Source organism: Notothenia rossii, assembly GCF_949606895.1.
Source record: "Notothenia rossii genome assembly, chromosome: 10".
Lineage (NCBI taxonomy): Eukaryota > Metazoa > Chordata > Actinopteri > Perciformes > Nototheniidae > Notothenia > Notothenia rossii.
This window is the reverse complement of record NC_136908.1, coordinates 31,735,075-31,749,370: the sequence shown is the minus strand read 5'-3', so window position 1 is coordinate 31,749,370 and position 14,296 is coordinate 31,735,075. Positions and strand designations below refer to the sequence as shown.

At 40.8% G+C, this 14,296-nt stretch overlaps 1 protein-coding gene across 10 annotated transcripts in view; it reads right to left on the bottom strand.

Moving 5' to 3' along the window:
* The window catches only part of LOC307023307 (semaphorin-6D-like), a 262,682-nt gene that overhangs the window by 86,189 nt on the left and 162,197 nt on the right, over positions 1 to 14,296 (bottom strand). For all 10 annotated transcript variants that reach the window (XM_079656498.1, XM_079656494.1, XM_079656502.1 and 7 more), the window contains one exon: positions 11,602 to 11,690. In XM_079656498.1, coding sequence (XP_079512624.1) covers positions 11,602 to 11,690 — 89 coding nt within the window. The remainder of the gene's footprint in view (positions 1 to 11,601; positions 11,691 to 14,296) is intronic.

The window sequence follows — 14,296 nt, the reverse complement described above, 5'->3', positions numbered from 1 at the left end:
TGATACAGATACCTATCGAATCTGTGTAATCTCACGATGCTAGTCGATGGGTTGGATTTGCATTTACGATAAGTAATAAGGGTTTTATGAGTGAATTCTGTGCTAACAGTGTTAGCATTTTTTCGCTCAGGGCTGATTCAGAGGCTCAGCGTTAGTCTTGTGTTCTTTTCTTCAAAAAATGGTTCATATCATCACTTACGTAGCTGAGTTTCTTCCCGTTACATGGATATGAAACATTCATAGTTTATTAAATATTAAGAAGCCCTCAGAAATTGTTTCCTGCAGATGATGCGTTTTTGGGGTTCAACAGGTTAATGATTATATATTAGAAGTTAACACCGGAAGGAAATAATGTCAAAATGTAACGAGAGAAGGTAAGAACCCTGTAAAAGTGGGGATTTTTTTTAAATAAAATCATCCCACCCATTTGAAATGGCATAAGGTAAGATTGCATGACTGCCACACTCACACTAAGGTAGGGCCACGGCTCATTACCAGTGTTAATTTCTTCAACGAAAACTATGAAGAAAAATATTCGTCAACGACCTTTTTTACATGACTAAGACGAGACGATGACGAGCTAAAAATAGATTCTTGATAACGAAAACTTTGACGAAATGTGTATTTAGTTTTCGTTGACGAGACGAGACGGTGTTAATGGTGGACTAACGGACATTCAAAATGCAGGGTATTTCCCCCCAATTATCCGTCTTGTCTGTCAAAATGCATCTTACGTTTCTTACTTGCAATATCATTATTTCCGCTCTCTTCACTCCAGAAGAGCGATCTCCCTGTGTCTCTCTGTGTGCAGGGGGTGGGGCCTAACAGACACGCTGCAGCGGCACACAGAGATCTGCTGGGGACGGAGCGTTCAGAAGGGAGTGGGACACATGCTGGAGTCCTTCAAGTTTGAATGACTTTGTATACTGCAGGATAGCTTGTGAATTTACTCCAGGTGGAACTAAAGTCTGATTTAACACTTGATTAGATTTCACATCATGCATCCACATCTGTAAAGTAACTAAAGGTATTAAATACATTTTGTGGAGTAGAAACACAGTAGCAACACATTTAAATACTCCAGTAAAGTACAAGTACCTCAACATTGTACTCAAGTACAGTACAATATTTTAACATAATTATATATATTTCATTTATTTCACATTTAAATAAAGCAATTAATAAGGTTAACAATTTGTTATTTTTCCCCTTTAGAAAATAACAAAAAGTAAATACAAGAATACGTTAAAGTACCGGATCAATAAGCAGTATCAATAAGACCAGTAGTACCGTAGAAAACCTTAACGATCCCTAGATATTACACAAGTAAAGTGTTAAGAGAGTGAAATGTTGCTTTACGAATTTCAACACTTGATACTGTCACATTGATTCCAATTTCAGATAGGCCTACCTGTATTTGCCTAACTGAATTGGTTTAAAGAGAGAAAACGTTTTGACTAAAAGTTGACTACAATGTAATTTTTCATCGACTAAAAGTAGACTAAAACGTTTTGAGTTTTCGTCGACTAAAACTAGACTAAAACGTTTTGAGTTTTCGTCGACTAAAACTTGACTAAAACTATGAAGGATAGGAATGACTAAAATGTGACTAAAACTAATAACCATTTTCCTCTAAAGACTAAGACTAAGACTAAATCAAAAACAGCTGCCAAAATTAACACTGCTCATTAAAGATACCAGTAATGAGATCGCTTAACCCTTTATAGCAGTGGTTCCCAACCTTTTTTCCCAAGAGCCCCCCCAAATGATTCCTGTTGGAAGTTGCGCCCCCCCCCCCACAAACACACACACACACACACACACACACACACACACACACACACACACACACACACACACACACACACACACACACACACACACACACACACACACACACACACACACAAGGGGGGGCAACAGCGGTAATTAAAGTTTAAAAGTCTCAAAAAAGCTACAACTACTGTCACAAACTAGATGAATGTGAAGTATTTTATTAAAGGAGGATGAAAGCGTAATTAAGGAGCACTATTGGAGTGACTTTGATGGTTATTGGACTCAGGATTAATTCATTTGGATTCCCGCTGTATGAAGAAATTAAAGGACGGCGCGGAAGTGGAAACAATTCACAAAGGGATTAAACCGTTTAAAGCACATGCTCAAAGTAAGCCGGATTTTGCCGATGTGTTTACGTGGATTCAAAAGTCGTAAATAATCTACAAAATGGAGGAGACCGATCTGATCGGAGCAACTGTGACAAATAATCCAACTGAAACCGGCATGGACAATGACTATGTTTTAAAAATGCGCTTATCCAGAAAAGCCTGGTTTGGACACTTTACGGGCAGAAGAAACATTTCTATTAAATAAAGAATTATACAGTTCTGTCTTTTTATGCCTTTAATAGCTACTAACTTTAATTTTTATTCAAATTAATTAACAATTATTTTGTATATTGTATTGTAATGTAGAGATAAGGCTTTTAGTGACAATCATGTATTGCTTTGCGATTATATGTAATAAAAAAAAGTCTAAATATGATATTTGGCATCATCTGAGGCCTGGCGCCCTTCCCGCGATCTTTGGCGCCCCCCCAAGGGGGGCGTTCCCCCCAGGTTGGGAACCACTGCTTTATAGGGCACTATTAGGTTAACCCTAAACCTAACCCAACAACACCAATACAAAATCAGAGACGGGGACGGCACGAGCGTTTTATACAACCATTTTAAACTCCATGGTCTCAATAACGTGCAGTCCATAGGCCTGGAGAGCAGCAGCGGCTTGAGCACGGGTCAGAGGCGAGCGGCGGAGCGGAGGTGGATCCATCGCCTGGGCACCATTGACCCGGGCGGATTAAATGAAAAGTACCTCTGATTGGTCCGCCTCCCACCACTCAAACATGTTTTTATTAACTTTAATAACCTGTGAGATCTCCTCTTCCCCCAGGGTCTCTTTCCTCCAGATCGGTGATTTTAACCTCTTTTCTCTGCGGTTGCATCAACCTGCTTGAATCCACCCTCCACGTATTTAATTAAAGCACTTATATTTAATAATTATTTATACAGATTTTTATATTCCTTTTCAAACCAATTAATGTTAGTGATCCTCCTCGTCTGGACTCGTTTTACTAGTGCGCTCCATTTTTAAACCGTTTTTAATGTTTCTAGCACTACCTTATTTCCTTCAATGGTGTTTATATTTATTTCTTATATGTTTTTACGACTTATTACATGTTTTATCATTATATGCACATATTTGCATGTTTTTACCTTATTGTAATCAAAGCCACATGAGGAGGCATCCTTTTATTTATTTATTCATATTTTTTTTTAATTTATTTTATTACCTGGAGACCAGCAAAACCACCCGAAGAGAGAACATCTTCACCGACTGCCACCTTTTTAAATAAACAGAGCAAACTAAACACCTGTCCTATGACCTCGATTTTAGTGTTTTTTATTACTCAGTGATATCTAGTTCATTGTTATGCTATTTTACTAACCCGGTGTGCCCCCCTTCCCTCTTTTATTTATTATCATTATTATTATTATTCTGATCTTAATTATAACACTCCTATTATTTGTAAAATTATGAATAATTAATTAATTTTAATTGTTGGGGAGATTATTTTAATTTAACTTATTTTATTATTGCACTTGTGTTTTAATACTTTTCACACACACACACACACACGCACGCACGCACGCACGCACGCACGCACGCACGCACGCACGCACGCACGCACGCACGCACGCACGCACGCACGCACACACACACACACACACACACACACACACACACACACACACACACACACACACGCCCCCCTCCAGAGACCCTGGGTTGGGGAGATCTGCTTTTTAACATACTCTGCCGCTGTTCCGTGGACCAGCCCCGTCCTGCACTTTTTAACCAGTCTTTTAGCACAGTCTTGTTTTAACAAAGCTTTTACAATGCTTTTAAAGGGTTTTAACAAGGTCTTTGTAGGGCTATTGTTATGGAGTTTTGTAATTTTATTTAAAATACCCCCAGCTACCGAGAGCCAGCGCACCACGCAGGGCTACGCTGAGTACGCTCTTCCCTAACCTAACCCGTTTCAGGCCTCTGCTGATGCACATTTTAGAGTGGCCTTTTACTGTGAGCAGCCTAAGGCACACCTGTGCAATAATCATGCTGTCTAATCAGCATCTTGATGTGCCACACCAAAGGAGAAGTGCTCACTAACACAGATTTGTGAACAATATTAGAGAGAAAGAGGCATTTTGTGTACACAGAAAATGAGATTTCAGCTCATGAAAAATGGTTGCAAAAACAAAAGTGTTGAATTTATATATTTTTTCCGTGTATATTGATGCTTGCTTACTGCAAAATGTACCAGAATGCAGTCGGACATCCTGGTATTTGGGTTAGGGATGGGAATTTGAATTGAACGTATATTCGACCCCCCAAAAAACGGTTAACCGGTTAACCGAAATGTACATATCCTATAAAAAAGAAATTGGATTTTTTTTTTTTCAATACTTTTTGGAAATAAATACATTCATGTTCAAAGTGTAGAAACCAAGTCGAATTTGTCAAATGTATTGAACTGGTGGTCACAGTTTGACAGCTATAGGCCTACAGCTTTCATGTGCGGAGGCGACTCACAATCAGCCCAGCTGTAGAGAAGACCCTCATAGCTGGAACGGAGGTTGCGGGTATAGCAAGGTATAGCATGTATATGTAAGTTTAATTTGGCATAGTTTGACCTCTATACCGCACTCACTAACCTGGTCGAAATATTTTCACACATTACTCCTTTTTGACGCCATGTCTGTTGTGTAGGACTCTTCTTAAGAGTGGAAATAATTACCGGACTATGACTGGTAAAATATGTTGAATACCGGCAAAACTAAATCTCTCCTGTCAAAATGTCTATGTACTTTGCCCCCACACACGGTTGCCAAGCAGTGCTTATTGTTGTTTAGGCTGGCCACTCATGTGTCGCGAGTGTTGGGAGCACGCTCATGAACTGTTAGCGCCGGAACCTCGGTTGCGGCCTAAGATGAGGTTTGAGTCTGCGTTCCAGCCATATCATTGGCTAGAACTAGCTAGATCTGATGGATTTGGACATAAACACGAGAGAAGTAAAACCCGAAGCGAGAGAGAGAGATCAGCACTTGCAGCTCTGCCCGCTGTGAGGGACCGGTGAGCGGAGCAAAACACACCTTTAGACGTCAACTAACACATTTAGCTATGGCACTGTCGTATATATATACATATACATTGAATTATTCAATTTGATAATATGTAATCAACTTAGGCATCCCTCTCAATTTTTTTTAAATTTTTTTTAAATATTCATAACTCATATTCAAATACATGAATAATTATTTGAACACCTGAATAATTTCGAATATTCGATTAATCGTTCCCATCCCTAATTTGGGTATACTGCTTTTGATGTACGTAAACACATAACCAATATTATTTTCCTGGCATAGGCTACTATGGTACTCAAATGTGCAAATAGTCTCCTTCAGTGACTTCACTTAAAGGTTTAGTTTGTTGGCATCTATGATCAAAGTCCTATCACTAAATAGAACACTTTGCATGACATTAACACATTTGAGAGTGATGAGTGACAGCTCCGAATCACATCATGGAGGAGTTCTGGCTTTTCCGTGTACACAACGCATGTGTTGTTGTAGTGTTCAATTAAATGTTTTTACTTTCAGTTCTGCAATGACTGTATACTTCTCAGTGAAACTCTTGCAATGTACATGCACAGCAACACTTCCCTCAGCTGCAGTCAGCAGCCCTACTTGCTGTTAGGCCTGTCCATGGGTTGTAAAGAATGCTGATATGAAATTTGAAACATACGGTCATCTAACCCAGTGGTTCCCAATCTTTTTTTCACTAGTAGCAGTATCAACATATCTTGTTAAGAGCTTTGAATAAAATGCTTGACCTTGCTTGTCTTTCTTAAGCAATGATAGTTCTGGGGGCTTGATTTTAAAATGTTTCTTGTGTGGAAATATATTGCAATCCCTAATCTTTATAAGGGGCCCCTGCAAACCCCTCAAGTACCCCTAGGAGTCCCTGCACTGTCTTGTGCAACATCTTGATCAGGGGTCGGCAACCCTTTTGATATGAAGTGCCATTTAAAAAAAGGGGGGGGGGGGGGGGGGCGCTTGTGAACTGTCAACTGGAGGGCGGGGGGAGCCTCGCTGTGGACCTCTGTCGCCAGTCAGCGCAACTTACATGATGCCTTTAAAACACATTTAAATAAAGGGCGGTGCCGTCCGTCAGCGAACCGAGCCCGGTCGTCAACGCAGTGGCGGAGCCAGGACATTTTCAGCGGGGTGGCCAGGGTGGAACCAGTGATCATTTTGGGGTGGCTTTGAAATCACTATTATATATGAACATAAAAATACATCTCACTATAAAATAAGGGGTTATTTAAGGCACCTTTAAGGCACCTACAACACACCTCTACATTATTTGGGATTAACCTGTTAAACCCCAAGGTCCCCGTCGGCGGGTACCTTTTTTTTTTTTTTCAAGACACTGTGTCTCAGGGGATCTTAATATTTAAGAACCTATTAATGTGTTATACCAGATTAACGGGAATAATCTCAGCTAATTGACGATACAAACAATTTTTACCAAAACAAAACACAAGTCTCATAAGAAGCATCTAAATGACCCCTGAGCGAAAAATGCTAACGCACTTTGGCACAGAACTCAAGATAAAAGATACCCTTATTACTTATCGTAGCTGCACATACAAGATATCCACAGATTATTTAGGTATATATATCATCACTGAGTGATCCGAACTCTTGACAGGGGAAGCAAACACAGACATCACAACACGTACCTTTACGGAGCTTTTACGGAGATCGTCTCACCGTAGCTGTCAATCTGATAAAAAGACTTGTTCAATGGTATTAAAACAAGAAAAAACACGGCTGAATCGGTTAATCCATAGATTAATAACGTTTCTGGGTAATATTTTTTTTTATTTATAATCCATAATTCCATTTTTATGTAAAAATCGGAGAGTAAAAGTTAGCTGCTAATGGTAGCCACCAGTGTTATATAGTTATAAATAAGGAGTATGTGGGAGTTCCCCTTGATTACATTGGCTCTGACGGTTAGAAAGAGATGTCAATCAGCAAAATCGACCAAGGGGGGCCAGAGATAGGTCAAATCCACCCAAATGACCCCAGAAGTGTTTGCTTTTGCTAAATCTCTCCAAAAAGGTCAAATTTCACTTGTTTTGCATCAATCTTGATACAGGGTACTTATTATATGTTGTAGTTTGAGTTCCTAAAGCTTTTAGTCTACCATCCCATCATTCAAGAGTGGTTTTCACTATAAGTAATTTTTTTTTTGGACGGACACAATCATTTACATTTTTTTACTGTGTTCAATCTGAATTTACTTTAAAATAAAAACATCTATATTGATTCTGACACTTCTACATCGAACTCACAGATGTAACCTTGCTTTGAGAAAAAAGATGATTAATTGAACCCTTTTAGAAGGGAAGATATGGTCATTTGTTCTGGGAATGTAATTTTTGAGCCTGAGACCTGAAAAACAGGCTCAGGGCTTAACAGGTTAAGTGGTGGAATAGATCAAATAATATTCAGTATATCTAACTATTTTTTTTCGTATTCCCGCAGGCAAAGTATCAACGAAGCTTACATTATACAAATGTAATGCAATATACAGACTGTTTAGCTTATGGTGATCCAACACGTTCTCACTCCCAACCCTTCACATATTGACGGACGGTCAGGGCCCCTCCCCGTCATTCTATTACGTACAGGGTACCCCTTGGAAGTCAGTTTTCAACGGGCAGGGCGTCCCATAGACCTTCATAGACCTCCCATAGCGTTGATAATAGACGCCATGAGAGCGCTCCCCCGCAAATGCTACCCCGGTCAGTTGTTATTGTCAATATTAATATAATAATTATTTATTTTTTAATAGTCACACTCGATTTCGCCGATTGTCTTGTTGCCCCAGCTGGTCAAGCCAGTGGCGGAGCCAGGACAATGCCACCCAGTGATCATTTTCGGGTGGCATTGAAATAACTTTGAAATCACTGAAATCACTATTATATGAACATAAAAATACATCTCACTAGACAACCAGGGGTTATTTAAGGCACTTATAACACACCTCTACATTATTTGGGATTAAGTGGTGGAATAGATCAAATTATATTCAGTATATCTAACTATTTTTTTCGTTTTCCCGCAGGCAAAGTATCAACGAAGTTTACATTATACAAATGTAATGCAATATACAGACTGTTTAGCTTATGATGATCAGCAGCACTATGAGCTCATTCTCTCAGTGTATCATCAAGAATACAGAGACACACACATCATTTAAATAAGACTTTTTAAATTAAATGATAGGTTAAGAATAAACATCTTAAAGTAAATAACAATAGACAAGAGCCCATAACCCTATAAGGCCCCGGTTGTAATTTTACAACATTACTTTAAGCTATCCAAGGGATAGGGATTTTGGGCCCCATGAAAATATATATATATAAATCCAGTTTTGGACAGTCTGCCGTGGTTCCATCCCATTTCAAAGTGTTGTTCGACGCTCGGCGTAACCCTCGGCGCACACTCAAACATCCAAAAACAGAGCTTGAGGACTATCACTGGGTTTGTCAAGCGAAGCGGAGAGAATACTTACTTCCGGGTGTAAAATTCTCTAAAGCAACTACTATGAGCTGCTCCGACCCTCGGTCCTGACAGACTCCAACTTGTGTTTATTGATCAAACAAATAAATAAACACAAGGATAATTATGTGTTATTGTTGAGTAAATAACAGTGTGTGGTTTAGAAAAGAATACAAAATTAGAAGGAAAAAACGATGAAACAATACAGATTTCAGCATTCTGAGCCCCTACTCTCCCCATAACTGACGGCAACAAAAGTCCTGCATTATTCAATTAAAATAAAGAAGTAAAAACAATAAGTGTGGCTTGATATTGAGTAAGAAAAAGGTTGATAAACGCTGTGAGAATGGATCTGCGGAGAGCATTTCGCCGCGATCCCAACTCCTCTATTACCAACGTTCAGGGAGCTCTATGCAACTCAATGGGACGCCCTGCCTGTTGAAAACTGACTTCCAATGGGTACCCTGTACGTAATAGAGTGACGGAGAGGGGCCCTGACCGTCCTTCAATATGTGACGGGTTGGGATTGAGAACGTGTTGGGTGATCAGCAGCCCTTTGAGCTCATTCTCTCAGTGTATCATCAGGAATACAGAGACACACACACATCATTTAAATAAAAGTTTTAAAATTAAATTAGTGGTTAAGAATAAACATCTTAAAAATAAATAACAATAAACAACAGCCATTAACCCTGTAAGACCCCTGGTTGTAATTTTACAACATTACTTTAAGCTATCCAAAAAAGTCAGTAAATGTTTTTGTTTCTTTAAAAGACTACATTTACATAGTCAACAGGTCCTTTTGTTCAGCCTCACAATGCTATTGGGTAGTAAATGTGTCTGTAGGTCCTGCCCAGTGCCCTCTGGAACATACACTTACACAACCAGGGGCGCCGCCAGGGATTTTGGTCCCCATGGAAATATATCACATTGGGCCCCACCACCAGGCACAGGCCACGACAACCAAGCACAATTGCTGTAACCACACCTCCAAAACCCAACCGACTCATTTATGCTTTAAATAACTCTACCTGTACAGGCTTGTGTAGTTAGTATTGGACTACAAAGTCCAATACTAACTGCACAATATTTACTGACACTGACCTGTGAAAATATAACACTGTGCAGACGTGCAACATTCTGCTACAGTAGAATTCACTATTTGATGTAAGACTAACATTCCTGACAATAGATCTCAATAGTCATCTTTCATGGTGTAAATGCCTTTTTAATAATACAATTTTTGAATGGATCATTATCAACATGAATGCATAAATCAAAATAAATATAACTTAAATATGTGGAAAAATACTGTGTTTGAAATGTATAATTGAAATTAGATGTTAGGTTTTTGTGGCATTATGGGGGGACAGGGCTGCTGAGCCTAAAGATGGATATGTTGGTGCTGGCACCAGGGGGAGGGACAACTGATTTAGTATGAATAGCTGCTAAAAATGTACCTGCATTTACTAAATGTCAGCTAAAAGAGCAGTGGAATTAAAAACCTCTGCGTTTTCTTTATAGATATTAACAGTACTTAATGTCAGCTTAGTAAAAAAAACAACATAAAAATTATCATTTACAATTGACTACGTTTCGCTAACAGACTAATTTCCACCACTCATAGACCACACCCACCTTTTCTCTTGAAAAACTGGGTGACATAATGTCGCCCTTTAGTCCCTCTCTCTTGTCTTTCTCTCCATTCTTTTCGTTTTGAAAGCCTGACTTTGTTAGTCATTGAGACATGGTTCACACGTAAGTACTAGCATCCCTGCTCCTAACATGCTCTCACTCTCTGCTAGAAAGTGCCGTGCCGAGGCGGGACCAAACCATTACATGTAAATAGAAGGGGGTGTACAGAGGCTTTGGACAATTAACTTTTGGAAGAAAAGAAGTTAAATGAATTGTAAGTTTAGTGAGTACATTATCAATATAACATTATATTAATGTTAATTATTAATGAATGATGAAAGGTTACTAAACATTTTTTTCATAATGTTCTAAAATTGTTCTGGCCCCCGTGGTGAGGGTGTTTGGGGTGGCCAATAGGGTGGCCATGATTCAGGACCCAGCCACCCCCCAGCTCCGCCACTTCGTCAACGGCCCGCTGGCGACCGGCTCGGTTCGCTGGCGACCGGCTCGGTTCGCTGGTGACCGGACGTACTGTGATTCTCCAGAACACACAGTTGGCCAGTCCGCCCCTGTGTAGCATATTATTTTCCATGACGGATGAGCAGATTGCCACTGGGCTTTCAACTAAAGACACAGCCACGCAAAAACTGCGGCATGTACAGCTCCTTATACTGCAATGTGTGAAGTGTGCTACACCCCTGATCATTTCACCATGGAGGAAAGCAGCAGAAAGTCGACAGGAGATAAAGAGAGCGGGGCCTAGAGGTTATCCTTCTGCACTGCGTTGCGTGCATGGCGTGCATGGCGTGCATGGCTTCCTTCTGCAGGGGGAGATGCGCTCTGCAGGGGGAGACGCGCTCTGCCGGCGGTCTCGTTCAGGATCCGAAAATACAATTGAAATATTTTGCAATTATTCCTTGTGTGCCACTGGTTACGATCCCGCGTGTCAATGGTGGCACGCGTGCCAGAGGTTGCCGACCCCTGATCTAGATTGAATGTTGAATTAAATCACTTTTGCATAAGGGTCATGATGCAACAGGTGCAGAAGCTCCTAGCAGAAGGCATCATCAGAATCAGCTAGAACGTATTATATTGTGCCTGAATCTTAAACAATGTGTCATCTCTAATGAAACACACACACACACACACACACACACACACACACACACACACATACACACACACACACACACACACACACACACACACACACACACACACACACACACACACACACACACACACACACACACACACACACACACACACTCACCTTGCCCAGGGCGGTGTACTCCAGAGCGATCTCACTGAGGAAGAAGTATACGTAGTTACCGTAGTCGATGGCATGCAGAAAGTGAGGCTCTGAAGAGAGATAGAGATGATGAATTATTCCTGTTTTTAAGGTAAAGCTCTCCTGATGCAACACATGATATCATGTTCAACAATTTCCAGCAGTCTCATCAACTTCATCGTCCACTCTACCCTGAACGGCGAGAGGAAATATGGACTAATTGATTGTATTATGTTTCTAAAAATATTAAAGATCTGATTGCACATCCTGCATTGCTTGAGCTGAGTTTAGTTGTCTGGTTCCTGTTAATATTAGTTATTGTTACAAGGACTGAGAGGAAACTGATTTTGGGAAGCATTTAGTTTAACTTGTTTATTGCCTCTGGGTTTGCAGTTTTTTAATTCTCCTCATACTCCGCATTTCCTCAGTGTAAATATAGTAGTTATATTTAATAAATACATTTGTTAAACAAGAAAAATAAAAAGAAGTTCACCTAATTCCTTTAAACATCTTAAGAAAAATACGTTTTATATGATTTATTATACAAACGTTCTTTCTAGTTGAATGTTGTGAGTTCTGTGGCACTTCGGATATCTGTATACTCAAGATCCATACATTTTTGATCAATAAATTCATTTGATCAACATTTTGATATTTCACTGTTCTAATCCAGAGCCTGCTCCTGTGGAGAATAACAATGTATGGTCAAGTGATGTATCTAAAGAAACATCACAATGTCCACTTACATGGTGCTATGTCGATGATACACAGGTCTACATTTCCACCAAACCCAACATTGCCACCACCCCCCCCCCACCTCTCTCACCAACTGCCTCCAGGACATCAGGAGCTGGATGAGCAGGATCTTCCTGTAACTCAATGGCTGCAAAACAGAGGCCCAGCTCATTGGCTCAAAATCCAACCTCTCCAAAGCTCCACCCTCCCCTGCTTCCAACCTCATCATTGATGGTTTCTCTGCTCCCTTAAGAGCCTTGGTGTCATCCAGGACAGCTCCCTCTCCTTTGCACCTCACATCAGGGTTGGCGTCATGGGGGGTCATTCTCGGGCCATGCCCCCCCGAATGAGTCACTGTGCCCCCCCAACGCAGGGCGGGCAAGGCTTGCCACTTTGCCGTTTTTTTAAATCATACAAGTGAAAACATTTCCACTAAAAGTTGTTTGTGTGAAATAAATCAGAAATAAAGAATACAAATATGAAAAACAGCCGGAGGTGTGCTCACTGCTGCTCTCTGATTGGTGTGTTGCTTGACCAATGACCCCCGACCTTTGTTTTGTTGTCATTACGTGGCTGTGTGTTTAGATGAAAGCCCAGTGGCGATCTGTCCATCTGTTATACTGATTATACAGTAACAGTCAGGGACGTGCACAGGTACGGGCTAATGTTGCCCGGGCAACGGCCCATTTGGCCTTTTTGGCTGACCTGCCCCTCTGGAGAGAGCGAGAGTTTGTTTTTCTTTTTTCTGTTGTGGCGGAATCATCATGATAAGCCCACAATTAGTATTGTAGCATCTCGCTGCGGGAAACAGTCTTTGTCAGCGCTGTCATCTGCCGGTGCGTTAAGACCACCTCAGTGTCGGATTTTGGAAACTTGATTTTGAGTTGTCTCATGGCAGTTAGGGTATAAGGGACAAACCAGGGGACTTTACTTCCTCTTGATACCGTCGGTTATTTACAAAAAAACACCTAAATATAGCCTACTTGTTATTGTGCTTCTGTCTTTCTGTTTCTTTTCATCTGTAGACTCCCTCAACGGGGCCGCTCGCTCTCTTTTCTTGATCGCCCTCTAACGGGTGAACAGTTCAATGTCCCGCTTCATTGTAGGATTTCTGCCATGTCTCTACCACTTTAGTTTGATCATCTCTGTTACTAAGTTATGGAATACTAAATAAATAAGTAATTAGATACCTTCCCGTTACTGCGCTCATAAAGAATGATAAGAATAAGAATAATGCGTATTGAACGGGTTTAATTAATTAGTGAGTTTATTTAAGGTAATTAGTTAGAGGCCCTATTTTATCAGTATGTCTGCACAACAGTTAAAATTACTACATTAGAACATAATTTGTGAGTGCGCAAGCAGTAACCTGGAATGTTGTTGTTAGCATCTGGTTAGCTAGCTATGCTAACGGATATAAAGAGCTGTTTCTACACCAAGGTGGAGCAGAGTCCTCTCCTGTCAGACTGAGAGGATCTTATAACCAGGGGTGCACATAAGTGGTACGCAGGTACGCATGCGCGGCAACAATCTGAAATGCGTACCGTCACTTGTGTCACAAAGCGCATTCGCGTACCGATGTATATGTGAAGCTTTTCCAGAAGGCGGTTAGATCATCGGACGACGGAGTTGGTCTCCGTGTGCACAGACAGGGCTGCTGTTAACGTCGGCCTGTACAGCAGCACTGCGCTAAAACAGCTGATCACAACGTTCACACGCTCTGTGGTCACGAAGCTCTGCACTCTACTACTACCCCCCCCCCCCCGTTGACATTCGCGATACAGGGGGCTTCATCATACTCCACTAGCACCCCCACCCGCTGATATTCGCGATACAGAGGGCTTCATGGGAACTTTGAGGGCAGCCGGAAGTTGGAGTACCAAACACTGACTCCAGGTACTCATCTGAGTACCTCACTGAGAAAGTTGTGTGCACCCCTGCT